This window comes from Macaca mulatta, chromosome 19 (assembly GCF_049350105.2).
Source record: "Macaca mulatta isolate MMU2019108-1 chromosome 19, T2T-MMU8v2.0, whole genome shotgun sequence".
Lineage (NCBI taxonomy): Eukaryota > Metazoa > Chordata > Mammalia > Primates > Cercopithecidae > Macaca > Macaca mulatta.
In genome coordinates, this window is record NC_133424.1 from 51,692,711 (window position 1) to 51,719,951 (window position 27,241).

The window sequence follows — 27,241 nt, forward strand, 5'->3', positions numbered from 1 at the left end:
GCAGAGACAGCATGGCCTCTCAGGGTCCCCAGAATCTGAAAATGTCCCCCTTAGAAAGACGGGGCACCTACCTAAGAGACCCCTACTCCCCCTCCACACACACACACACAGACTCTTCCCACATCTGTCCTGGACTCCGTATTTCTTCAGCCCAGTGGGGTCCCAAATTTCTTCATAGCCTCATACACGCACACACAGAAGGAAGCCCCAGGTTCCTCCTGCAGACAGTGGGGACACGCCCTGCTTGCACCCCCACCTCCAGAGATCTGGCTGCCTCTTCCCACCACCGAGAGGGATTCGAAACCAGTGAGTCCTAACAGACTCACTCCCAAGACCCCATGGGGCCCTAAGAATTGGGCCTCCAACCCTGAGGTCCTCCCATACTCGCCTCCAAGACAGACGGCCCTGCAGACGGATGGGACCCCAGACCCATGACTCCCCCAAACAGATGACCCCCCACACCCCCTCCCTTCACACAGCCGTCGCTGCCTCAGCCACGGGAGCTTCCCCCAGGCCGCCTGCCCAACGGGCTTGAGCCGCCCGAGCGGACACCTCGGCCGGACCGGCCCCGGGCGCGGGACCGGCCCAAGCCGCGACGGCGGCCTCGGCCCAGAGAGGGTGGTGAGGGCGGGGGAAGCCGGCGCTCGCGCTCCGCCCCGGCCCAGGGCGGCTCCGCCCCCGCGCCTCCGCCACCGCCCACTCACACAGTGCAGCACGAGGGCTTCCTACTGCGCAAGCGCGAGCTCGACGCTAACCGCAAGTCGTCCAACCGGTGAGCGTATGGGCGGGGTTTTGGAAGGTGGGTCTCAGGCTCTGGGTGACCAATGAGGGGAGCGGTGGGACTGAGGAGCGGGTGTGGTTCAACTTCAGGCCCTCCAGCAGGTGGGGGTGGTAGGTGGGGCCAGAGGAGGGGGGGGTGGATGAAATCAAGAAAGCCAACCAATGAGCAGGAGAGGGTGTGGTTTAGCGTCAGGCGCGCCAACCCGTGGGGGTAGTAGGTGGGGCCAGATGGGGGGGGCTCAACTTGGATGATTCCAACCAATGAACAGGAAGGGGTAGGACGTAAGATTCGTGCATCTAATGGCTGATGGGTGGAGCTTAGGTAGGAACAGAGGGAAAATGTTCTGAAAGTGAATAAATTGGAACCTAACCTCTTAGCAACCAACCCAGGAGTTGACTAGCTAAATAGCAAAGAGGGAGGCGTCTGGTTGAGAAGGTTTCAATGGTTTGTCGTGGAGCCTGGAGAGGTCACCCAACCAGTGAGTGGGGTGGGTCCACCCTTGAAGTTTCAAATTGGGGGAGGGTCCGAAAAGGGGCAGAGCCCAAACTAATGAGGGTAGGGGTTGGGAAGGGGGAGGCATCTCTTACAGGTTTCCAAATGAGGGTTTAGCCACTATGTACCTGCTCTTGGAGTCCAGCTCCTGCTTGTCCACCCTCTTTTTGTCCTACTAAGAGGCAGAATCTGGGGACAAGTGGAGCCAAAAAGGGGTATCACCAGCCAGTAATGGCATGAGGGCTAGTCCCAAGAGATGAAGTGGGCAGGACAGATTCAGATTTTGCTAGTGGAATCTGTAGGTGGTCTTTCAAGCAAGGGCACCTAGTATATCTTGCTCTTGGAGGAATTCCTCCTGGATCGAGGCTTTGGATGGCTGGAGAAACAGGAATTCTTTATTCCAGACAGTAGACCAATAGACCTTCCTTGAGAAAGCTCCAAGATTGGGGAGGATTGAGTGGAGCAAAGGCTTATGGAGGAGACAGCTGAAGTCTTACCTTCAGGAAATTCAGTATGGGAGGGGATAAGGAAGGGAAACCCCAGCCTAGGCAACGGCTTGGTACTGAGAGACTTAGATGCTCCCCTCGGGGCAGCAACAGCCATAAGGAAGCGCATTTTAGGCATATGGCCCAACTAGGGTGCAAAAGTCCAGAGGAAGGAAGGGTCAGGCATATTCAGTCCTTGAGGATGTTAGTGAAGAGTTATCAGGCAGAGTGCTGTGACTCTGCCTTGAGCCCCATCTTGTCACTCCAGGTCGTGGGTGAGCCTTTACTGTGTGCTTAGTAAGGGGGAACTGGGCTTCTACAAGGACTCCAAGGGCCCGGCATCCGGGAGCACACACGGTGGGGAGCCGCTGCTCAGCCTGCACAAGGCCACCAGCGAGGTGGCTAGTGACTACAAGAAAAAGAAGCATGTCTTCAAGCTCCAGTGAGCCCCCCAATGGGCAGGAGGGAGGGATCCAAGGCTCAGCTTCAACTCCCAGGGGGACCCTGACTTCCCTGGGGGACACTTGGTGGGCAGGTGGGCTGGGCTCCTTCCCCAGATCTCTCAAGTTCTGTGTCCCTTCCTACAGGACCCAGGATGGCAGTGAGTTTTTGCTCCAGGCAAAAGATGAGGTGAGATCTGGTCCTTTCCTCCCTCTGTGTGGACCTCAGTAACGACCTGGCTGGCTGGCTCCTGGCCCAGAGTGATGGGGCTGTGAGAAGGGACACTCATAGGCCAGAGTTATCAGGGCTGTAATGGGAAAGCCCACAGGCACTGAGAACCCAAAGCAGGTTCCTAACCCAGTGGGGAGTAGGAAGGGCTTCAGGGAGGGCTGCCTGCAGTTCCTGATGACAAAGTCCAACCTCTTTGCCGTGGTCACTCAGGTGAGACTGGAAAGATAGGAGGGAGTTTGCTTTAAAAAGGGGTGATTTGGTTGGGCGCGGTGGCTCATGCCTGCAATCCCAGCACTTTGGGAGGCCAAGGCGGGCAAATCACCTGAGGTCAGGAGTTCGAGACCGGTCTGGCCAACATGGTGAAACCCTGTCTCTACTAAAAAATACAAAAATTAGCTGGGTATGGTGGCAGGTGCCTTAATCCCAGCTACTTGGGAGGCACAGGCAGGAGAATCGTTTGAACCCAGGAGGCGGAGGTTGCAGTGAGCCGAGATGGAGCCATTGCACTCAAGCCTGAGGGACAACAGCTCGAGACTGCTTTCAAAAATAAAATAAAATAAAATAAAATAATAAAAATAAAAATGGTGATTCAGAGGGACGGCGGGGATCTAAAAAAAGGAGTGATTCAGGTCAGGCACCATGGCTCATGCCTGTAATCCCAGCACTTTGGGAGGCCAAGGCAGGAGATTGCTTGAACCCAGGACTTCAAGACCAGCCTGGGCAACACAGAAAGATCCCATCTCTACAAATAATAATAATAAATTAGCCAGGAGTGGTGGCACACGACTGTGGTCCCAGCTACTCAGGAGGCCGAGTGGAAGGATCACCTGAATCAGGGAGGTCAAGGCTATCATGAGCTGTGGTTGTGCTATTGCACTCCAGGCTGGGCGACAGAGTGAGTGAGATTCTGTCTCAAAAACAAGAGGGGGTGGGGGATCTAGGTAGAGGGAACTGCAAGTGCAGAGGCCCAGGAGTGCAGAATTGCAAAGGGTTAACTGCTGGAGGACAGAGTTCATGGAAGAAGGTCCCAGAAAGGTTCCCGGGAGATAAGTGTCTCAGGACATGATGGGCCATTTGGAGGAGATCGGATTTTGTATGTAAGGGCACTGGAGAGCTAGGGGGGATTACAGTGATGTGTGAAAAAGATTCCCGGCCTGGCACGGTGTTTCACACCTGTAATCCCAGGACTTCGGGAGGCCGAGGCGGGCGGATCACCTGAGGTTGGGAGTTCGAGACCAGCCTGACCAACATGGAGAAACCCCACCTCTGCTAAAAATGCAAAATCAGCCGGGCGTGGTGGCACATGCCTGTAATCCCAGCTACTCAGGGGGCTGAGGCAGTAGAACTGCTTGAATCCGGAAGGCAGAGGTTGCAGTGAGCTGAGATAGCGCCATTATACTCCAGAATGGGCAACAAAAGTGAAACTCCATCTCAAAAACAAAACAGGCAGGGCGCGGTGGCTCATGCCTGTAACCCCAGCACTTTGGGAGGCCGAGGCGGGTGGATCACGAGGTCAGGAGATTGAGACCATCCTGGCTAACACAGTGTAAAAATACAAAAAATCAGCCAGGCGTGGTGGCAGGCGCCTGTAGTCCCAGCTACTTGGGAGGCTGAGGCAGAATGGTGTGAACCCAGGAGGCAGAACTTGCAGTGAGCTGAGATCAGGCTACTGCATTCCAGCCTGGGCGACAGAGTGAGACTCCATTTCAAAACAAAACATGCAAAAAACAAAGATTCCTTTGGCTACCTGCGTGGGTAGCCCAGGCCGCGGCTAGGGCCAGGGCAGGGACCCAAGTGGGAGAGCGCATGGCTGGGCCACACAAGCCTGTGGGGAGAGGAGGAAGAGGAGTCTGAGAGAGGCAAGCATGGAGGTGGTTTGAAGAGATGTTGAGAGTAATAACTAACACTTGTTATCTCTTTCGATCCTCACAAGATGCAATGAAGAAGTAGGCCTTTTTTTTTTTTTTTTTTTTTTTAAATGACACAGAATTTCTCTCTTGTTGCCCAGGCTGGAGTGCAATGGCGCAATCTCAGCTCAGTGCAACCTCCGCCTCCCGGGTTCAAGCGTTTCTCCTGCCTCAGCCTCCTAGGTAGCTGGGATCACAGGCATGTGCCACCATGCCCGGCTAATTTTTGTATTTTTAGTAGAGACGGGGTTTCTCCATGTTGGTCAGGCTGGTCTCAAACTCTTGACGTCAGGTGATCCACCCGCCTCGGCCTCCCAAAGTGTTGGGATTACAGGCATGAGCCACCACGCCCAGCCAGAAGTAGGCCTTTACCCACTACATGACTTATTTTACTTATCTGCACAATGAAGATTAAAAGTAGTTTCTTGGCCTGGCATGGTGCCTCACACCTGCAATTCCAGCTGGGAAGGCTGGAAGGGTTTGGGAGGCTGAGGTGGGCAGATCATTTGAGGTCAGGAGTTCAACACCAGTGTGGCCAATGTGGCGAAACCCCATCTCTACTAAAAATACAAAAAGTAAGCAGGCATGGTGGCGCATGCCTGTAGTCCCAGATACTCAGGAGACTGAGGCACAAGAATCCCTTGAACCTGGGAGATGGAGATTGCAGTGAGCTGACATGGAGCCATTGCACTCCAGCCTAGGGGAAAGAGCAAGATTCTGTCTCAAAAAAAAAAAAAAAAAAGTTTCTTATCATAGGGTTACTGTGAGAATTAAATTGCTCCATGTTTAATTGATACATGATAAACTGATACTTAGCACAGGGCCTAGTAAATGTCAGTGCTGTAGTAGTGACTGCCCATATTATCATTGTGTCATTTATCTCTGTAGTAGGAAGTATATATAATCCTATTGCATAAGTTTAAGGGAGTTAAACCACTAAAGTGTTTGGAACAGAGCCTGGCACATACTGCTTTGTAACTGCATCATCATCATCATCATCATCATCATCATCCCTTTTTAATAGATGAGAAAACTGAATTTCAGAGAGGGTAGTCTGATCTGAAATTCACCTATTATTCCAGCTTCCCTCTTCCAAATGCGGACTCTGTGCCCTGTTTCTTCCCCCAGGAGGAGATGAACGGCTGGCTGGAGGCTGTGGCAGCCTCAGTGGCGGAACACGCAGAGATCGCCCGCTGGGGCCAGACACTACCCACTACTTCATCCACAGATGAGGGCAACCCTAAGAGGGAAGGCGGAGATCGCAGGGCCAGCGGGCGCAGGAAGTGACTTCCACCCCCAGGGCTTGACACATCTGTCTCCCCTCTTTTCCGCACTGTGGGCACAAAGACACTTTTTCTTCCGCAGGGGCGGGAGCTCCTAGTTCCAACACTGAGGACGCGTGACATGGTGGGCACCGGAAAGGAGGGGACTTCTCCGGCACCCCAAGAAGTGGTGGGGAGATTGCTGCCCCTATAGCCATATCTCGGCCCCTTCCCACTCACCACCCCCACCCCAGGTGCTGGGGCTCCCTTATTTTTATGCAATAACTGAGCTTGATGGGGGTGGGCAGGGGCCTAGTTGAGCCAAGCCCCCTGCCCCATCTGCAGATCCTGCCCCAAGAAGCTGGGGTGGTGGGGGCGGTAATTCCTGCCCCCCCTCTCTGCCCTAGGGATGGGCACGGGGGCGCTGGTGAGGTCCCCTGGACCATCCAGGGTGCTAGGGGGTAGGGAGGGGACACCCCCTCCCCGCCTTTACCTCACTTCCAATGCTGCCTTGATCTCTGTCTGGGAGGGGGGAGTGAAGGGGCCCTAGCCCCTGCACTCCACCGCCTCAGAGCCATGCGGTTAGTTCCTGACTTAGTTTATTTTTGCAAAACGTCGATCTCCTCCTCCCCCGCCCCGCATCTGCGAAGGCTTTTAATGGGAGGGGCGTCAAAGCTCAAAACTGCCTTCCTCTCTCCTCCCCCCTCCAGTTGTAAATGCCACTTCATGAGGGGAGGGGTGAGGGGAAGCCCTCCCCCTGCATGCTTCTGGCTGGAGCACCTCCCTGGGGAGTGGGGGGATTGGGTTGTGGGCAGCCCCCATGGCCGCCTGGAGAAGCCGCTGGTGCCCGGGGGTGTGGGGCGGTGTGGCGGGCGCACACTGTATGTACCTATAATAAACCATTTGGCTTTGACGGTCTATGGTCCTTTGTTTGGGTTTTCTGGGCTGCGCCCGGGAGGATTGAAAGGAGGGCTGTGGTGGCTGTAGGGGTGGGTGCAGGGTGGGGAGCGGGGCACGGGAGTACCGTGGCTGCGGAGAACATCCAGATGTACCCCTTGATGTGGACTTAATTTCGGGATCTAAACACACGCCCCTTGACGAAGCACCTAGATGCCATACCTAAAACGAGAATCTAGAGGGATGGAGAATATTTCGTTATGCTTTGTAACAAACTTCCCCAAAGGCGACTCTGGGTCCGCCCCGTCCAGTTCAGGAAAGGCGGACCCCTTTAAGGAGGCGGAAAAGTTAACCGCAATGGGCAGGCGCTCTGTCCAATCGCTAGTGACCCCTGGAGTCTCTGGCCCAATGAGCAGCCGATGGAGGCGGGGTCCGGATGCACACCCGGAAGTGGGTGAGGGCCAGCCGGCTCGCCTGGGGGCCATGGCAGCAGCGGCTACTGCAGCCGAGGGGCTACCGAGTCGGGGGCCTCCCGGGGAAGTCATTCATCTGAATGTAGGAGGCAAGAGGTGAGTGTGGGAGACTCCTGAGGTCCCATCCTTGGGGGCGGGAAGCGGGGTGGGAGTATCCGCCTCTCTTGGGGGAATCCCTGTCCATCAAGGGTTGCTCCGCCCTCCGTTGGAGGCGCGAGAGCCTGGAAAAACGCCGGGGGAGGGGGGAAGGGAGGGAACCCTGGATCCTGCGGGAGGGGGCCGCATTCCTCACCCGCTCCTCTTCATCTCTTGCGTCCGTTTACCTTCCCCGCCCAGATTCAGCACCTCTCGCCAGACTCTCACCTGGATCCCAGACTCTTTCTTCTCCAGGTGATCGGGAGAGCGAGTTTGGGGAGAGGGTAGGAGGGATGGAGAGGGCGTGGGAGACCTAATGAACACTCCCCCGGCCCGTGACGCCCGCTTGTTGTCCCTTCCCTGCAGTCTTCTGAGCGGACGCATCTCGACGCTGAAAGATGAGACCGGAGCAGTGAGTCGGAAAACAGCTGAAATGGGATGGTGGGAGGGGTTGGTAGGAAGAGGGGCAGGACCCCACTCAGTCCTCCCTTTTACCCCATCCATCCTCTGCCCCACTTTCCCGCAGATCTTCATCGACAGGGACCCTACAGTCTTCGCCCCCATCCTCAACTTCCTGCGCACCAAAGAGTTGGACCCCAGGTTGGCGTGGAAAAAGGGGAGGGAGTCCTTACTGTCTTCACCCCCTGAGAAGTTCTTTCACCTCTGAATGTCCACATGAGCTCCATTCTATTAGAATTCTCATTCGGAACCTTGATCAAAGGCCAGGCGCGCCAGGGTTGCTCACGCCTGTCATCCCAACACTTTGGGAGGCTGAGGTGGGAAGATCAGTTGAGCCCAGGATTTGGAGACCAACCTGGGCAACATAGCGAGACCCCATCTCTAAAAAAGCAAACAAGCAAAACTTCATGAGAACCTTGATCATTTTAAAATTATATGTCCTTTGATTTCTCCCTACACACACACACACACACACACACACAAACACACACACATTCCTTCCACCCATATCATCACTCCTTAGAATCTTGATTCCATCAAAACTTCCTACCCCTTGACATTCTCTGTGCAGTTTTGAAAATTGCCCTCTCAGAATTCTCTGCTCACCCCCACACCTAGACCCTGACCTCTAGTCAATTCTACTCCCCAGGGGTGTCCACGGTTCCAGCCTCCTCCACGAAGCCCAGTTCTATGGGCTCACTCCTCTGGGTAAGTGGGAGCCCCAACTATTATCCTCATTGTATAGAAAACCAACTCTGTAGTGATGCTGCCTGCCCCTCTTCCCCTTCTCTCCTGAAAGAGGGCTGGGGTAGAGGTGGGAGGACTGGTTATAGCCCTGGCTGGGTCTGTATTGGTACTGGGAGGAGTACTGGTACTCTGTGTAGAAAGAAATGGGGTGGCCTCAGCATCTCCCTAAGTCCTAGACTTTAAGTCCTCCTGTTGCAGTTCGTCGCCTTCAGCTTCGAGAAGAGCTGGATCGATCTTCTTGCGGAAACGTCCTCTTCAATGGTTACCTGCCCCCACCAGGTGGGCACTCCCAGTGGAATGGAGGGGTGTGGAGGTGGGCTAAAGACTACATTTCCCATAAGGCTGCAGCTCTTGGTGCCTGTGCTAGTGAGCCCTGAGATACAATGGGGGGTATAGTTACCTATCAAGTGCTTGGGCTGATACTTGGAAAGGAAGTCGGAAACAGCATTTCCCATGAGGCAATGGGTCAGCTAGCCCTTGAGGCTCAGAAGGATGCCCTGGAGCCCCATGGGAGTTGTAGTCCAGGTTTGGTTTCTTTGTAGGGGGGGCTTTGGAAGACCTTGGATTCTTTGCATGGAGGGGAGAAATATTTATAGGAAGTTATTGACAGTAATGCCCATGATAGCCAGCCCACTGACCATTGAAGGTATGCCCCAGTGGTTATTGGAACTAGGCTTTTCTGATTGGTAGAAGGAACAGAGTAGGGAAATTTCATCTACAGCTTTATTTCCCTAACTGCAATCAGTACCTGCTACCTTCATGAAATTTGCCAGATATAAAGACCTGTAGTAGTATTTTTCCAACTGAGTTTTATCCTGTTTTCCAAAAAACAATCATTTTATTTGTTTGTTTATTTATTTTTTAATTTTATGAGACAGAGTCTGGCTTTGTCGCCCAGGCTGGAGTGCAGTCTTGGCTCACTGCAACCTCTGCCTCTCAGGTTCAAGCCTTCCTCCCACCTCAGCTCTGCCACTGAATAGCTGAGACTATAGGCACTTCCCACCACGCCCGGCTAATTAAAAAAAAATCATCTTAAATGCAAGCTTTATATTATAAATACAAAGTAAACATGAAAATAAAACCCAAACATAGCAGTGTTATTAAACTCTGGCCTGGAGCCATGGCTCACACCTGTAATCCTAGCAGTTTGGAGGCCGAGACAGGTGGATCACTTGAGACCTGGAGTTTGAGACCAGCCCAGGTGACATAGCAAGACCTCGTCTCTACTAAAAATCAAAAAAATTAGCCAGGTGTGGTGGTGTGCACCTGTGGTCCCACCTACTCGGGAGGCTGGGGTGGGAGGATCACTTGAACCCAGAAAGTCAAGGCTGCAGTGAGCTATGATCATGCATTACACCCCAGCCTGGGCGACAGAGTGAGATGCTGTCTCAAAACAAAACAAAACGAAAAACAACTCTGGCTAGATGCTATTGCTTGTGAAAGGTGCAGTCTTCCCTTTATTAAAAGTGAAAATTAGGGCTGGGCATGGCGACTCACGCCTGTAATCCCAGACTTTGGGAGGCCGAGGTAGGTGGATCACCTGAGGTCAGGAGTTCAAGACCAGCCTGGCCAACATGGTGAAACCCTGTCTCTGGCAAAAATACAAAAGATTAGCCATGTGTCGTGGCGGGTACTTGTAATCCCAGCTACTTGGGAGGCTGAGGCAGGAGAATAACTTGAACCCGGGAGGCGGAGGTTGCAGCAAGCCAAGATTGCGCCATTGCATTCCGGCCTATGTGACAAGAGCGAAACTCCAACTCAAAAAATAAAAAAAAAAAGGAAAATTAGGTAATACTGCAGATTCACTAATATAACAGCAGCAGCGAACTCAGTCTTCCTCTGTGCTGGGCTCAAGGGAACTGAAAGGGGAGTAACTTGCTATGTGGTTCAGCGTAATTTCATGCCATGTCACTGCACCACCTAAAATCTTCACCCGGAGACTATGTCCCACACATGGGGAAATCAATCACTGTCATATTAAGTGCTTGCTGTGTGACAGCCACGATTACAATGACTGTTACTCTACCTCTTATTCTCACTCTAGTGTTCCCAGTGAAGCGGCGGAACCGGCACAGCCTAGTGGGGCCTCAGCAGCTAGGAGGACGGCCAGCCCCTGTCCGACGGAGCAACACGATGCCCCCCAACCTTGGCAATGCAGGGCTGCTGGGCCGAATGCTGGATGAGAAAGCCCCTCCCTCACCCTCAGGTACGTTTCTATCTCGTGGAAGGTTGGGGGAGCTGTGGGGCCCCTGTGACCCTCTTCTGATCCCTACTCTTCCCCTCAAGGACAACCCGAGGAGCCGGGGATGGTGCGCCTGGTGTGTGGACACCATAACTGGATCGCTGTGGCCTATACCCAGTTTCTAGTCTGCTACAGGTGCTTGGGGAGGGAGTGGCCAGAAGTCCCAGCCCTGTTGATGGGAAGGGCATGCGGTGAGGGCTGGTGATGTCCCCTCAATCCTACAGGTTGAAGGAGGCCTCTGGCTGGCAGCTGGTGTTTTCCAGCCCCCGCCTGGACTGGCCCATCGAACGACTGGCGCTCACAGCCCGGGTGCCTGGTGGGGCTTTGGGTGAACATGACAAGATGGTGGCAGCGGCTACCGGCAGCGAGATCCTGCTATGGGCTCTGCAGGCGGAAGGCAGTGGCTCCGAGATAGGTATGACCCCAAGCCTTTTCCAGAACCCTCTGTCCTTTCAATTCTACGGCCTGTTAAAATAACCCACCCCATAAAATTCTCAAACCCATAAGAATTCTCTGCCCTATTAGATCTCTTTGTGGTTAGAATGCTCCAGCCCTTCAGAATTCTATATCCTCTTAGAATTCCTTGGCTTCCTAGAAAAATCCACCCACATACAATTCTCCCTCCATCAGAATTCCCTGCCCTGTTAGATCTCTTGGTTTTGTTAGAATGTGCCATTCTGTATGGCCATTGGAAATCTCTGACTTGGCCTGGCACAGTGGCTCACGCTTGTCATCCCAGCACTTTGGGAGGCTGAGGCGGGCAGATCACTTGAGGTCAGGAGTTCGAGACCCCCCGGCCAACATGGTGAAACCCCGTCTTTACTTAAAAAATACAGAAAATTAGCTGGACGTGATGGCACGTGTCTGTAATCCCAGCTACTCAGGAGGTTGAGGCAGGAGAATCACTGGAACCTAGGAGGCAGATGTTGCAGTGAGCTGAGATCACACCACTGCATTCCAGCCTGAGTGACAGAGTGAGACACCATCTCAAAAAAAAAATAGAAATCTCTGACTTATGGCTGGGCACAGTAACTTACACCTATAGTTCCAGCACTTTAGGAGGCCATGGCAGGTGGATTGCTTGAGGCCAGGAGTTTGAGGCTGCCGTGAGCTACGTAAGCCATGATTGCACCACTGCACTCCAGCCTGGACAACAGAGCAAGACCCTGTCTCAAAGCCTCAACAACAAATCTTGGACTTTTTAATCTGTCCCCGAATAAATCTCAGCCCTCGTAAGAATACCCGGCCACCACTGGAGGTTTTTTTGCCTTGTTGCAAAGCTCAATGCTGTTAGAATTCCAGAACCCTTTAGAATCCCATACCCCATCAGAAATCTTCTGGCCCATTTTATCCTCTCTAATTCCTGCTGGAATCTTCACTTTTTTTTTGAAATGGAGTCTCTGTCTGTTGTCCAGATTGGAGTACAGCTCACAATCTCGGCTCACTGCAACCTCTGCCTCCTGGGTTCAAGCAATTCTCTCCTCTCAACCTCCCAAGTGTGCGCTACCACACTCAGCTAATTTTTATATTTTTAGTAGAGATGGAGTTTCACCATGTTGGCCAGGCTGGTCTTGAACTCCTGGCCTCAAGTGATCCGCCCACCTCAGTCTCTCAAAGTGTTGGGATTACAGGTGTGAGCCACCGTGCCTGGCCCCTGATGGAATCTTCTAATCTTCAAGGATTCTGTGGTGCCACCTCTCCTCCTCCATGAGGCAGGGTTCCAGCCAAGCCCTTTTTGCCCACTGCAGGGGTCTTCCATCTGGGGGTGCCTGTGGAGGCCTTGTTCTTCGTCGGGAACCAGCTCATTGCTACAAGCCACACGGGGCGCATCGGGGTGTGGAATGCCGTCACCAAGCACTGGCAGGTCAGAGTTCTGGCCAGCCTGGCTGACCCCTTCCCAGTTTTCCAGACCATACAGACCCAGGGAGGGGTTCACGTCTGCCCCCACCCCCATCCCCTAAACCTGGAGGAAGCCAGAGAACCAGCAGCTGGCCATAGCCTGGGGATGTCTGTGATAAAGGCCTAAGGAGCATCAGGGAAGTCTTCCTGGAGGAAGGGCTGCAGAGCCCACATGAAGCATGAATGTGTTGGAAAAGGAGGAGGGAGAATTCTCTGAGATAGGCTGAGAGAACAGGTTAGGGGAGATGCTGTAGGAGACAAGAACTGGCTTGGCTCGGTGGCTCACACCTGTAATCCCAGCACTTTGGAAGGCTGAGGTGGGAGGATCGCTTTGAGAGAAAGACAGACAGAGGCAGAGAAAGAGACAGAAAGGGAGAAAACCAGGCAAATAGAAATAAGAAAGAGAAAATCAGAAAGAGGTGACAGAGAAAGGTAGAGTCAAACCAGACTGAACCACTGTGGCAGATGGGGGAACACAGAGAGATAAAGGGGGATGAATTAGAGTCATGTGAGAAGTAGAGTGGAGGCCGGGTGTGGTGACTCCCGCCCGTAATCCCAGCACTTCGGGAGGCCGAGGCAGGAGGATGGCTTGAGCCCAGGAGTTTGACACCAGCCTGGGCAACATGATAAGACTCTCTCTACACAGAAATTTTTTTTTTTTTTTTTTTGAGACGGAGTCTCGCTCTGTCGCCCAGGCTGGAGTACAGTGGCGCGATCTCGGCTCACTGCAAGCTCCGCCTCCCGGGTTCACGCCATTCTCCTGCCTCAGCCTCCCGAGTAGCTGGGACTACAGGCGCCCACAACCGCGCCCAGCTAATTTTTTGTATTTTTAGTAGAGACGGGGTTTCACCGTGGTCTCGATCTCCTGACCTTGTGATCCGCCCGCCTCGGCCTCCCAAAGTGCTGGGATTACAGGCGTGAGCCACCGCGCCCGGCCAGAAATTTTAAAAATTAAAACTTTAAAAAGTACAGAGTCCAGGAGAGGCCAAGAGTCAGAGAGAGATGCATCAAAGGGAGGAAGGGAGGGAACAAGACAGGGACAGAGGTAGGCCTGGGGTGGATGGGGCTGGGGAGCAGTGGGTGGGTTCTGGAGGTGGAGGAGAGGGCCCATCCTCTGTGAGGGGTCACCACGGAAGCAAAGGAGTGGAAGGGCTCCCGGCTGCAGCCTGTCCTGCCCCACCCCCAGGTCCAGGAGGTGCAGCCCATCACCAGTTATGATGCAGCAGGCTCCTTCCTCCTCCTGGGCTGCAACAACGGCTCCATCTACTACGTGGGTGAGCAGCAGCCTGTGTCTTGGGTGCCCGAGAGCCTCCCATGGGAGAGGGGAAGGGAGGGAGAGAGGCTGGGGCACCTGGAACAAACCCGCTCCACCCTCCCTGCCCACTGCAGATGTGCAGAAGTTCCCCTTGCGCATGAAAGACAACGACCTCCTTGTCAGCGAGCTCTATCGGGACCCGGCAGAGGATGGGGTCACCGCCCTCAGTGTCTACCTCACCCCCAAGACCAGTAAGCTATGACCCACCTTCCCCTGCTGCTGTCACCAGCCAGCCCCAGCCCCAGCTTGCAGCTATCCCCCAACTTGTGTAGCATGACCCAGGGGGGGTTATCGAGGGGTGGCAGATTCAACTCCCTCTCTCTCTCTTTTTTTTTTTGTTTTTTTTTGTTTTTTCTGTTTTTTGAGACAGAGTCTCATTCTGTTGCCCAGGCTGGAGTGCAGTGGTGCAATCTTGGCTCACTGCAACCTCCAGCTCCTGAGTTCAAGCGATTCTCCTGCCTCAGCCTCCCGAGCAGCTAGGATTACAGGTGCACACCATCAGGCCTGGCTAAAACAAAAAAAGAAAGCATATTAGTGATTTCTAGAGGGTATCAGAAGTGAGAAATGTGGAGCTGCTGCTAAAGATCAGGGGATTTATTACGGAGGTGATGAAAATACTCTGGAATTCATTCATGGTGATAGTTGTACAATCTTGTGAATATACCAAAATCCGCTAAATTGTGCACGTTAAAATGGCAAATTTTATGGTATGAGAATTACGTCTCAAAAATTAACCCATTCTGCATTTGATGTCAAGAAAAGAAAACAAAAAACTGTCTCAAGTAAGAGAACTCAGCTTCATCTGCTGTAAAACATGCATCTGTGTTGTTTTATGAACATGTGAACATCATGCCTTAATCACAAAGATGGGAAAGAAACACAAAGATTAACTCCTAATGGTCCACTCTGCCCCGGGTGGAGAGGCTGGTCACGATCTAGCACCTAGAACAGTGCTTATACAGGGATGCTTAGTAAATATTTGTTGAATGACTGGATGAGAGTTGAATCTGGCTGGGCACGGTGGCTCACACCTGTAATCCCAGCACTTTGGGGGGCTGAGGCGGGCGGATCTGAGGTCAGGAGTTTGAGACCAGCTTGGCCAAGATGGTGGAATCCCATCTCTACTAAAACTACAAAAATTAGCCAGGCATGGCAGAGACTGTAGTGAGCCTGCTGCCCAGGCTGGAGTGCAGTGGCGTGATCTCAGCTCACTGCAACTTCTGCCTCTTGGGTTCAAGCAGTTCTCCTGCCTCAGCTTCCCGAGTAGGGGATGATTACAGACGCGCATCACCATGCCCAGCTAATTTTTCTACTTTTAGTAGAGACTGGGTTACGCCCTGTTGGCCAGGCTCAATATGCTTCCTATACCTATGGATTTGCCTGTTCTGGACAATTCATGTAAATGGGATCATACATTATGTGGCCTTTTGTGTCTGCATTTTTCACTTAGCATAATTTTTTAATGGTTAGCATTTTCTGGGTGTTAAGATATCTTTACCTATTCTAGGTTACACAGATCTTCTCCTGAGTTTCTTCTGGAAGATTTACAGTTTTAGTTTTTACGTGGAAGTCTGTTCTATCAGAAATTAAATTTTATGTATTATGTGAGGTAGGGATTATTCTTTTTTAAAAAAAATAGAGAGAGGGTACTGCTCTGTTGCCCAGGCTAGAGTGCAGTGGCATGATCTTAGTTCTCTGCAACCTTTGCCATTCGAGCTCAAGTGATCCTCCCACCTCAACCTCCTGAACAGCAGAACCACAAGCTTGCATCACCACACCTGTCTAATTTTTGTATTCTTTTGTAGAGACAGGGTTTTATCATGTTGCCCAGGCTAGTCTTGAACTCCTGGGCTCAAGTGATCCTGACACTTTGGCCTCCAAAGTGCTGGAAATACAGACTTGAGTCACTGTGCCTGGCCATAGCTGCTGCTGCTGCTGCTGCTGCTTCTTCTTTTTTTTTTTTTTTAAAGCAAAAATAAGTTAATAATACGCTTAACTTCATGGCAGATTATCACCTTTCTTCCTTGTAAGGCCCTTTTCTTATCTTTTTTTTTTTTTTTTCTTAGACAGAGTATTGCTCTGTCATTCAACCCAGACTGGAGTGCAATGGCGCAATCTCGGCTCACTACAACCTCTGCCTCCTGGGTTCAAGCAATTCTCCTGCCTCAGCCTCCCAAGTAGCTGGGATTACGGGTGCCTGCCACCATGCCCGTCTAATTTTTGCATTTTTAGTAGAGGCGGGGTTTTGCCACATTGGCCGAACTGGTCTTGAACTCCTGGGATACTCCTGCCTTCGTCTCCCAAAGTTCTGGAATTGCAGGCATGGACCACTGAACCCAGCCTCTTATTTCACTTACTTATTCATTTCCTCCTCATCTCCCTTCCCACCACATGCCTCTATTATGTCATTTTTGTTTATTTTTTGAGACAGAGTCTTGCTTCTTCACCTAGGCTGGAGTACAGTGGCGCAATCATAGCTCACTGCAGCCTCACCCCCTGGGTTCAAGTGATCCTCCTACTTCAGCATCTTGAGTAGCTGGGATCATAGGTGCATACCATCACACCCAAATAGTTTTTTAAAAATGTTTTGTAGAGATGAGGATCTCACTATGTTGCCCAGGCTGGCCTCAAACGCCTGGCCTCAGGCAGTCTTCCTGCCTCGGCCTCTGTTCTCTGTTTTTCTTTCTTTCCTCTCTTATTTGCTGTTTCACTGTTATAATTTCTGTCTCTGGGCCTCTCCTCCTCTGACCTGTGCCTTTGTCTCCCTGTTCCTGCATTTCCCACATCTCATCACCATCTTTTTGTGTCCTTCCCTCTCTCCTTGCTTTCTGTGTCTCTGTTCTGTGTCTCTTTCTTCTTTCTCTCTCTCTGTCTGTCTTTCTTTTTCTTTTTCTTTTTTGAGACAGAGTCTCATTCTGTCATCCAGGCTGGAGTGCAGTGGTGTGGTCTTGGCTCGTCGCAACCTCTGCCTCCTGGGTTCAAGCAGTTCTCATGCCTCAGCCTCCTGAGTAGCTGGGATTAAGGTGTGCACCACCACGCCCAGCTAATTTTTGTATTTTTAGTAGAGACGGGGTTTCAGCACGTTGGCCAGGCTGGTCTTGAACTCCTGACCTCAGGTGATCCACCCGCCTCAGCTTCCCAAAGTGATGGGATTACAGGCATGAGCCACTGCGCCCAGCCTCTCCTTGCTTTCTGACTGTGTCTCTGTTCTGTGCCTGTTTCTTTCTCTCTGCCCTGGTTTCTGTTTCTGTGGCCCAGGCCCTCTCTTCATCCTTGGCCCCTCACCAGGTGACAGTGGGAACTGGATCGAGATCGCCTATGGCACCAGCTCAGGGGGCGTGCGGGTCATCGTGCAGCACCCAGAGACTGTGGGCTCGGGGCCTCAGCTCTTCCAGACCTTCACTGTGCACCGCAGCCCTGTCACCAAGATCATGCTGTCGGAGAAGCACCTCATCTCAGGTGAGCCTCTGTGGGGTGCTCCAGTGCCGGGAGAGACAGCTCAGATGGGAGTGTGGAGGCAGAAGGATTAGAATTTCCACTGGGGACGGACACTGTGTAGGAAGAGAGCTCTGGTGGAGAGGATTGACCTGGGATGGGACTGTAATTGCAGAAGTGAGAGAATACCATAAGGGGATCGGTCTGGGGAGGAGTCAATCTGTGTGTGTTCGGGAATCCATCAATTCAGCAAGGATTTATGGGGCACCCACCGTGTGCCAGGCATAGGGGATACATTGATGAACAAGACGGGCCAAGTTCCTGCCCTCATGGAGCTGACATTCTAGCAGGGATGGCAGACAATAAATATATAGAAATGGACATCAATGGCCAGGTGCGGTAGCTCACACTTATAATCCCAGCACTTTGGGAGGCCAAGGTGGGTGGATAGGACAGGAGCAGGGACCTCTGGGAGGGGGGTACTGATATGGTCCAGGCAGGTGACAAAATAGACCAGGACCAGCGTGGGGCAGAGGACAGGGCAAGGTGACATCAGGCTCTGGAACAGTTTTGGAGGCAGAGGCAACAGGGTTTTTAGCATTTGGAATTCTGGGGAGGAAAGGATTCTCTGAAAGGGAAGAACTTAGCAAGGGCTGACCCTCCTGAAGCGGAGCTGTCCTGGGGCTCTGGAGGGGCAGGCAGCATTGATGCGTACAGCAGGCCTGATCTCCTGCTCTCCCTGTGCCCCCTCAGTCTGTGCCGACAACAACCACGTGCGGACATGGTCTGTGACTCGCTTCCGTGGCATGATTTCCACCCAGCCCGGCTCTACCCCACTCGCTTCCTTCAAGATCCTGGCGCTGGAGTCGGCGGATGGGCATGGCGGCTGCAGTGCTGGCAATGACATTGGTGCCTACTGGCTCCTGGCCTTCCCACTCCACTGACCCCCTTACCTGACCCCTGTTGACCTCCACTAATTCCCACTTGTGGCCACGTGACCCAGGAGCCTGCAATGATTGGGTGTCCTGATCCTTGAGGCACCTGAGCTCCACTGACTGCTGCAAGCCCCCAGCCCTCTCTGGCCCTGCCCAACTCCAACAGCCTGGGAATGGGACCCGGGTCTTGGGATGGTGGGTTTCATCAGTGGGGAAGGAAGTCTGAGGCTGAGGGGACCCCAGCTGGCCCTGACCCCTGCCCCTGCCTGGCCCAGGCCCCTACGGCGAACGGGACGACCAGCAAGTGTTCATCCAGAAGGTGGTGCCCAGCGCCAGCCAGCTGTTCGTGCGTCTCTCATCTACTGGGCAGCGGTGAGGACAGTCCTGTCCAACAGGGAGGGAGGTCAGGGGAGAAGGCAAGATGCCAGCCAGGTCACTGAGGCCAGAAAGGGGTCACAGCCAAGGAGCACTGAAAGATCAAAGGCTGGGAGGGAGGACAGGCCTGGTGGGTTTGGGGTGGGAGGTATCAAAGGTGTGATGGGTGTGGGTGGGAGTGACCTGGCGCAGTGCCAGCCCAGTGCAGGCAGGGCCAAGTTGGTTGGAGGCACAGGGGGAGGGGTCAGGGTGGGATGGGGGCACAGGCAGAGGGGTTGGGGTGGAATAGAGGAGACCCAGGGAACTGTAGGAGCCTGGCTTCAGCTGGGAAAGGGGCCTCAGAGGCTGTTCTGGATGAAGGGACTCTGAGCAGAGACCTAGAGGACAAGTAGGAAGGAGCAGAAGAAAGAAGGCAGGGGAAGGGGGCCCCAGGCTGAGGGAACCGTATGTGCAGAGGCTGAGAAGGGCCAAATAGGGTCACACAGGAAGGACACATGGGCTCCTGGGCTGGAGCACAGGAGGTGAGGATGGGGTGCAGATGCGGGTGGGCCTTGTCAGGCTGTAGAAGGGCTGAAGCTTTGTCCTGTGCGGGGAACTGTGGCCACTGCACGGGGAATGAAAGGAGGCTTGGTGGGAGGCCAGGAGCCCAGGGAGGATAGGAGGTGGGGGAGCAGCTGGGACAGGCCTTGGGCTTTCCGTGGTAGTGGGAGCAGGGAAGAGCAGAAGTCTCTGGGAGATTCCCTGGGCATTTGGGGCTGTGGTGTGCAAGAGCTGCTGGACCCTTGGGACTGGAACTCGAGAGAAAAGCGGGCTAGGGATGGATAAAGACTGGGGTGGCCCCTGGGGAGGCAGGAACTGCAGCCACAGTGGTGGGGACTGGGACTAGGAAAGGTGAGAAAGCGAGGGTGACTGCCTTCCCCACTGCCCCCGCCAGGGTGTGCTCCGTGCGCTCCGTGGATGGCTCACCCACTACGGCCTTCACAGTGCTGGAGTGTGAGGGCTCCCGGCGGCTTGGCTCTCGGCCCCGGCGCTACCTGCTCACCGGCCAGGCCAACGGCAGCTTGGCCATGTGGGACCTAACCACCGCCATGGACGGCCTCGGCCAGGCCCCTGGTACTCCCTGTCCCACCCCAATCCCATCCCAAGCCCCACAGCCTCACCCAGAACCACTCTCCACAGCCAACTTCTTGATCTCTCTCCCAGGCCCTTGCCCTCTGACCTCTTTTCCTTTGACCCCCTCTCTGCTCCCCATCCCTTCCTGCCCTTGTTTTTCAACCCCTGTCTCAGCCTCTGGCCCCCGCGCATTGATCTCTGCCTCCTCTCTCTTGTCCTGTCTCTGGGTGCTTGCACTGCAATGCAACCCAGGCCCTTGCCCTATGACCCCTGTCTTGCCCCCTGACCCTGCTTCCGTGCCCCCCAGCAGGTGGCCTGACGGAGCAAGAACTGATGGAACAGCTGGAACACTGCGAGCTGGCCCCACCGGCTCCCTCGGCTCCCTCTCGGGGCTCTCTGCCCAGCCCCTCACCCCGCATCTCCCTCACCAGGTAGCTACAACTCCACTTCCCCTTCTGTGCAATGGAGGGAGAGGGGAGAGTGTGGTGGCTCCAGGGGCAGAGTGGCTCAGCTGCCCTGTGATGACGTGCACTTACTGTCCTTACTTCCTCAGCCTCCACTCAGCCTCCAGCAACACCTCCTTGTCTGGCCACCGCGGGAGCCCAAGCCCCCCACAGGCTGAGGCCCGGCGCCGTGGTGGGGGCAGCTTTGTGGAACGCTGCCAGGAACTGGTGCGGAGTGGGCCGGACCTCCGACGGCCACCCACACCAGCCCCTTGGCCCTCCACCAGTCTCGGCACTCCCCTCACACCTCCCAAGATGAAGCTCAATGAAACTTCCTTTTGAACAACGCAGCTGCAGCTCAATGAAACTTCCTTTTGAACAACGCAGCTGCCATGATGCCTTGGGATGCCCTGGTCCTGGGGGACTCAGGTGCCTCCCTGATTCCTATGGGAACCCTGGGTTCAGGGCCAGGGCCTCCTTGGAATAAATGGTCATTGTTACTAGGTCCCCACCTTCCCTCTTTTCTGGAAGCCAAAGTCACCTTCCCCAATAAAGTCCTCACTGCCAACATCTTGCTTACTCTTAGCAGGTTTGGGACACCCCAGGAAAGGGGTGGGGGAGATGTGGGACCAAACCTGATAATGCAAAATCGGGAACATCTACCTCTCTTGTTTAAGCAAAGGAAGGCCAGGCACAGTGGCTCACACCTATAATCCCGGCACTTTGGGAGGCCAGTTTGCTTGTGCTCAGGAGTTTCAGACTAGCCTGGGCAGCATAACAAAACCCCATCTCTACAAAAAAATTAAAAAATTAAGCAGGCATGGTGATGCATGCCTGTGGTCCCAGCTTCTTGGGAGGCTGAGGTTGGAGGATCGCTTGAGCCTAGGAGGCCAAGGCTACAGTGAGCCATGATCACACCACTGCACTCCAGCCTGAGTGACAGAGTGAGATCCTGTCTCAAAAAACAAAACCAAACCAAAAGAGGTGTTGCAGGGGAGGAATGTGTTGACTTTTACTTTGCCTTCAGGCATGGCTGGATCCAGGGGTTCAAATACTAATCCAGAATTTCTTTTTTTTCTTTTTTTCTCTTTCTTTCTCTCTCTCTCTCTCTCTCCCCCCACCCCTCTTTCTTTCTCTCTTTCTTTTTGAGACAGAGTCTCACTCTATCATCCAGGCTGGAGTGCAGTGGTACAATCTCAGCTCACTGTAATCTCCACCTCCCAGGTTCAAGCAATCCTGCATCAGCCTCCGGAGTAGCTGGGATTACAGTTGCGCACCACCATGCCCACCTAATTTTTGTATTTTTAGTAGAGACAGGGTTTCACCATGTTGGCCAGGCTGGTCTCAAACTCCTGACCTCAGGTGATCCGCCCACCTCAGCCTCCCAAAGTGCTGGGATTACAGGTGAGAGCCACTGTGTCCGGCCCAGAATATCTTTTTATCTCCTAACTTCACTTACCTCTGGAATGCATCCTCAGTCAGGTTTTCTCTCTGTGGCAAGGTGACTCTAAGCAGCTCCTTAGCAACTCTCTTCTCCCTAGCAACAGCAAAAATCACAGGACTGATTCTCATGGGCTTGAATTAAGTCAGGTGGCCATCCCTGAACCAATTACTGTGGCCAGTGTGATGAAGGCCTTCCATTATTCCAGCCTGGATCATGTGTCCTCACAAGCCTGGAGGTGAGGTCAACCCCAAGTGGGTAGAGTGGAGGAGGAGTTCCTGGACAGAGGATCAAGCAGGGACGGGTGGCTGCAGGAGGCATAAACACAGATGTAAATGGATTGGTTACTGCATCCTTAACATTTGTACCTCAAACCTCAACACTGCAAAAATCCCCACCAGCATCCCTGGTTGTGCTGTTTCTTACCTCTTCTGGAGAGGGTGTATGGGATAGGTTCAGCTAACCTAAGCCTTGACATCCTTGGGATTTATTTATTTTTTTTTTTTTGAGAGTCTTGCTCTTGTTGCCCAGGCTGGAGTGCAGTGGCACAATCTCGGCTCATTGCAACTACTGCCTCCCAGGTTCAAGTGATTCTCTTACCTCAGCCTGCTGAGTAGCTGCGATTATAGGCACCTGCCACCATTCCTGGCTAGTATTTATTTGTTTATTTAGAGACAGAGTCTTGTTCTGTTGCCCAGGCTGGAGCGCAATGGCATGATTTAGGCTCACTGCAACCTGCACCTCCCAGGTTCAAGTGATTCTCATGCCTCAGCCTTCCAAGCAGCTGGGATTACAGGCACCCGCCACTATGCCCAGCTAATTTTTGTATTTTTAGTAGAGGCAGGGTTTCGCCATGTTGGCCAGGCTGGTCTCGAACTCCTGACCTCAGATGATCCACCTGCCTTGGCCTCCAGAGTGCTGGGATTACAGGCGTGAGCCACTTTGCCCGGCTGGACTGGGGATTTTTTTTTCACCAAATAATGCTTGTTCTGTGGCACTTCCTCGAGGGGGTTTTCTGCATCTTTTTTCCTTGTGCCAATAAAAAAGGGACAGAAAGTGGGGACAGACGAGGAGTAGAGAATTCCAGAATATGCTAATTCTAGAATTCCATAGTTTCTGGAATGCCAGAGCTTCTGAAACATAGTAGAGAGGGGTCTAGAACGTTAGGACATCTTGGACACAAGGATATTCTGGAGTGCTCATGGATTAACAATATTAGAGTTCTCCCCTGCTTATCAGAGAATCCAGAATGTAGAAGTTTCTGACAAAAAGGACCTGGAAAATCACTGATTCTAGAATAGGGGAGTGTCAAGGGGAGTTCATACCCATAAATCTCCACCAGTAGGAATATCTTGCATGCCAGGATGTCTGGAATGCTGAGAATTACAAGATACAGAAAGGAATCTGGATTACTAGGAAATCTAGAGAATGGAAGAGATCCTGGACTGTCCGCCCTTCCAGAGCACTGGAAGATTTGTTTGCATTCCAAGAAATCCATAATGCAGGAGATTCCGGATTATCAGAGAATCTAGAACACAAATGAGAGACTTCAAAGGTGAGTGCTTCTGAAACCGGGGTGTTCTGAAATAGCTGTGCATCTCAAACCCTAATTTTGTTTTTGTTTGTTTGTTTTTGAGACAGTGTCTTGCTCTGTTGCCCAGGCTAGAGTGCAGCAGTGCAATCATGGCTCACTGCAGCCTCAGCCTTCTGGGTTCAAGCGATCCTCCTGCCTCAGCCTCCTGAGTATCTGGGACTACAGTTGTGTGCCACCACAGCCAGCTAATTTTTATTTATTTATTTTTTTTGTAGCGACATTGTCTCACTGTGTTGCCCAGGCTGGTCTCAAACTCCTGGGCTCAAGCCATTCTCCCGCCTTAGCCTCCCAAAGTGCTGAGATTGCAGGTGTAAGCTACCAGGCCCAGCCTCAGACTCTAGAAAATTTTTTACATGCCAGGATATTCAGAATATTGGGGGATACTGGCATATTAGGAAATCTAGTATGTGGGGGGAGGGACTGGAAGGTCAGGAGATCTAGAATATGGTGGTGTTTTGTAATGCTTACAGATCTAGAATATTAGGGTCATTTTTTTTTCCAGGCCAGAGAATCCAGAACACTCGTGTTTCTGGAATGCTGATCATTTTATTTTTATTTTATTTTATTTTTAAATTTTTATTATTTTCTTTATTTTTTTATTTTTTTATTTTTTGAGACAAGGTCTCTGTCTGTCACCCAGATTGGCATGCGGTGGTGTGATCTCAGCTCACTGCAAACTCCGCCTCCCAGGTTCAAGTGATCCTCCCACCTTTGCCTCCTGAGTAGCTGGGATTACAGGCCTGCGCCACCATGCCTGGATAATTTTTGTATTCTTAGTAGAAATAGGGTTTCACTGTGTTGGCCAGGCTGGCCTCAAACTCCTGACCTCAAGTGATCTTCCCACCCGCCTCGGCCTCCCAAAGTGCTGGGATTACAGGCATAAGCCACCGTGTCCGGCCTTATTCTAGAAATGAGAGAGAGAGAGAGAGAGAGAGAGAGAGAGAGAGAGAGAGAGAGAGAGAGAGAGAGAGAAACAGAGAGGAGAGAATTTGGGATGTCAGCAAATGTAGAACACTGAAGAGCTGGGTTTTTTTAAATGCTAGAGATAGTATTATCCTAGTATAGTATTAACTCTGTGTGTTGCCCAGGCTGTGCGTGAGACGGCATGAAGGGAGGGGTGGAAGATTCTGGAATGAGGGGGGACTAGAACTCTGAGGGATTCTGAAGGGTTGAGATGAGTTAGGATCCAAGGGGTGACATAGACACGACCCTGGGAGATAGTGACACTGATAGGGGGGATTGGGAGCTGGGGACTCCAAATTCTAGGGGGAGGGCAGGCTAACGCCGGAAGTTGCAGTGGTGAGCCAGAGGCTGTTGCCTAGCAACAAGCATTGAAGATGCGCTGGATCCCGGACAGAAGGGAGAAATTTCAGCAGCGCCCCCAGCAAATGCTCCAGCCACAGGGTAGGAGGCGGTGAGGGGGGAAGCGGGCAGGGATACGCTGTCCTGCAGGGTCATATGAGAAGGGGTCTTGGGGGTTATACAAAAACAGGGTCATGGAGTACAGTCATTGGGCAGAGCTGGGCTCTGGGACAGCCCAGGAATGGCTGTGAATGGAGTGTGAGTGCCGTCGTCACTGCCTCAGGGACTGTGTGTCCCTGGACGGTGCTGGACCCAGATTTCTGGGTGTCAGTGTAGGATGGAGACATGGATTGCTGTAGGTGGCAGTAACGGTGTATAGCCATGTGAGTCAGCCTGTGTGTCTCGCTGTAAGGGGGGTGAAGGGCTTCCCCGTCAGTCCTGCACACCCTCCTCGATTGGAAGAAGGAGCAGGAGTGCAGGGTGGGGGGTGCAGGTAGATCAGTTGCCATTCTTGGTCTGGGGTGGGCTCTGTGGTCACGGGCGTGTGGCCTAGTACCCTGTGTGGGTGGAGCCTGTGATCCACGAGGTGGGGGCGGGGCTAACGCTACAGAACTGGAAACCTTAAGAATCCAACTGCTGTGCGATATGGGGCCTGGAATCCCAAAGCGAGGCAAACATGAAAGGGGTGGGCTTGGGATCCTACATGTGGTCACGTGCCAATTTTCTGTGGGAAAGGGTGTGGCCTGAAACTCAGTGGAAAAAGAGGTGACTAGAGGCGGAGAGAAGCTCTGAGGGTGGTGCCTTTGGGAGAGAAGGGGCTTGTATTTCAGAGAATATAGGGTGGAGCCTTGAATTTATAATGATCTCAAAGAATTGATCCTTTCTCAAGGCCCTAGGCTTCAGGGGTTCCAGGCTCACCATCTGCAAAAGCTTGCTCCCCAAAGCTCTGTCCCTCAGTGAACCCAGCCAGGCTCTGCCCATGACCCACAGACTCTGCTCCCAGGGGACTCCTGGCTCTGCCCCCTCCTGCACCCCACTTATAGCCACCCCCAGAGGCTATCAGACCGCCTTCCTTGCCTGAGTCATTGAATGCTCCCAAGAGCATTCAGTCTCAAGCTGGGCTTGAGACTCTGAGCTTGAAGGCTTGAAGCCTGGAACCCCGGTGTGGACGTGGTTTAAGGTCCCCTGTGGCTTGCAGCTCCAAGTGGTGGAGACTCTTAGGCAAGGAGGGGATTGGAACTCTCTTTTATATAAGTTTATGTATTTATTTATTATTGAGACAGGGTCTCACTCTATCGTCCAGGCTAGAGTGCAGTGCAGTGGTGCCATCTCAGCTCACTGCAGCCTCCACTTTCCAGGCTCAACCGATCCTCCCACCTCACCCTCCCGAGTAGCTGGGACTACTGGCGCATGCCACCATACCCGGCTAATTTTTGGATTTTTAATAGAGATGGGGATGTTGTATTATGTTGCCCAGGCTCGCCTCAAACTCTTGGACTCAAGCGATCCACTCACCTCGGCCTCCCAAAGTGCTGGGATTACAGGCCTGCGCCGGGGCGCCTAGCCAGAACTGGGAACTCTTTAAGGAGAAAGTCTGCAATTCTGGGTGGTGGGAGGCTGCTCTTGGGAGCATTAAAAGACTCAGATAAGGAAGGGGGTCTGATACCCTCGGGGGGTGGTGATAAATGGTGTGCAGGAGGGAGCAGAGTGTGTGGGTCAGGGGCAGAGCCTGGCTGGGTTCACTGACGGACAGAGCTTCGGGGAGCAAGCTTTTGCAGATGGCGAGCCTGGAACCCCTGAAGCCTAGGGCCTTGAGAAGGGATCAATTCTTTGAGAAGATCCATTGTGAACTTGGGACCCTCAGAGGGGCAGGAGCTAGGACCTAGTGCGGGGTTGGTGCTCCATTTGCAGAATCCTGTCTCTCGCGTGGAAAGGGGTACGCGTTGGGGGGGGGGCTTCCAGCTTCCACACCAACGAGGGAGCTAAATTGTGACCCGATTTTCCCAGAACTGGGAGCAGAGGGCTGAGGCCTGCCAGATGGAGTCCAGCTTAGGGGACCCTGCCCTCAACCCCCGCCCCGTATCCCTCCCCGTAAGCACCCCTACGCCTGGGACCCCTGCTCCATGAGAAGGTTCACGGAGCCAGTATCCGAGTCTTAATTTCCCCCCACCGCGTGGGGAACTCGAGGTCCCCCGCGCCCCGCGTCCGGCACCTGTCCCTGCTGCCTCCTGATTGGCCGCGCGGCGAGCGCTGGCGGCGCACGGCTGTGATTGGCGGGAAGTTCACAGCCCTTGGCTGGACGGTGGAGAAAGTGAGTCGGCCTCGGGCGGGGGTGGGGGCGGGGACAGGGGCGGGGCCGCGGCGAGCCGGACTCGCTGGACAGACCGCCCGCCCGGAGCGGGACTCGGCGCCCGACACGATGCGGAGGCCTGGCACCAGCGGCCGCCGCCCCCTCCTGCTGGTGCTGCTGCTGCCGCTCTTCGCAGCCGCCGCCTCCGCCGCCAGCCCCAGCCCCAGCCTCAGCCAGGTTGTCGAGGTCGCAGGGGTCCCCAGCCGCCCGGCCAGGTAAGCCCCGCTGCGGCCCCTGCTTCCTTGTGCCCCTTCCACCCATTAAGTCTGGTGGTCCACGGGGACCAGGGCTTTCGGATTTAAGGGAAATCGAACCCACTGTTCGATTCGGAGATACAAGGAGGGCTCTTGGATTTATTAGGCGCCCCCAATTTGTAGAGGTTAGATTCGGGGAGTACTGAGATTTTTAGGGGAAAGGGTCCCCTTTATTGTGGTGGAGAAGGCTGTCTCCAGAGAATCCCGGGTTTTTTTTCGAGGAAAGATCTCTA

General features: G+C 53.4%; 3 protein-coding genes across 30 annotated transcripts in view; all 3 read left to right on the forward strand.

The window, feature by feature from the left end:
• The window catches only part of SPTBN4 (spectrin beta, non-erythrocytic 4), a 117,880-nt gene extending 111,363 nt beyond the window's left edge, over positions 1-6,517 (forward strand). For all 3 annotated transcript variants that reach the window (XM_077982781.1, XM_077982780.1, XM_077982779.1), the window contains 4 exons: positions 480-772; positions 2,027-2,200; positions 2,346-2,388; positions 5,466-6,517. In XM_077982781.1, coding sequence (XP_077838907.1) covers positions 480-772; positions 2,027-2,200; positions 2,346-2,388; positions 5,466-5,624 — 669 coding nt within the window. In that variant the 3' untranslated portion in view covers positions 5,625-6,517. The remainder of the gene's footprint in view (positions 1-479; positions 773-2,026; positions 2,201-2,345; positions 2,389-5,465) is intronic.
• Positions 6,518-6,952: 435 nt separating this feature from the next.
• On the forward strand, positions 6,953-20,635 carry SHKBP1 (SH3KBP1 binding protein 1). Of its 9 annotated transcripts, none has more exons than XM_077982838.1 (18): positions 6,953-7,065; positions 7,306-7,359; positions 7,471-7,516; positions 7,631-7,704; positions 8,213-8,271; positions 8,509-8,589; positions 10,355-10,516; positions 10,597-10,687; positions 10,777-10,967; positions 12,301-12,452; positions 13,617-13,725; positions 13,841-13,957; positions 17,025-17,225; positions 17,955-18,110; positions 18,412-18,508; positions 19,446-19,624; positions 19,932-20,055; positions 20,178-20,635. In XM_077982838.1, the coding sequence occupies exons 1-18, from the start codon at positions 6,980-6,982 to the stop codon at positions 20,407-20,409; spliced, it is 2,211 nt and encodes a 736-aa protein (XP_077838964.1). In that variant the 5' UTR covers positions 6,953-6,979; the 3' UTR covers positions 20,410-20,635. The 9 variants fall into 9 exon arrangements, with proteins under 9 accessions (XP_077838964.1, XP_077838966.1, XP_077838968.1 ...); XM_077982840.1 differs by having other exon boundaries at positions 17,055-17,225; XM_077982842.1 differs by having other exon boundaries at positions 12,301-12,416; positions 13,638-13,725; positions 19,932-20,081; positions 20,136-20,635.
• Positions 20,636-24,432: 3,797 nt separating this feature from the next.
• Positions 24,433-27,241, forward strand: part of LTBP4 (latent transforming growth factor beta binding protein 4) — a 35,553-nt gene continuing 32,744 nt past the window's right edge. For 10 of the 18 annotated variants that reach the window (XM_077982785.1, XM_077982786.1, XM_015123992.3 and 7 more), the window contains exon 1: positions 24,433-24,506. In XM_077982785.1, coding sequence (XP_077838911.1) covers positions 24,440-24,506 — 67 coding nt within the window. In that variant the 5' untranslated portion in view covers positions 24,433-24,439. Of the gene's footprint in view, positions 24,507-26,725; positions 26,970-27,241 lie in introns of those variants that run through there. The other 8 variants (XM_028840204.2, XM_028840205.2, XM_077982787.1 and 5 more) reach the window with 6 other exon arrangements.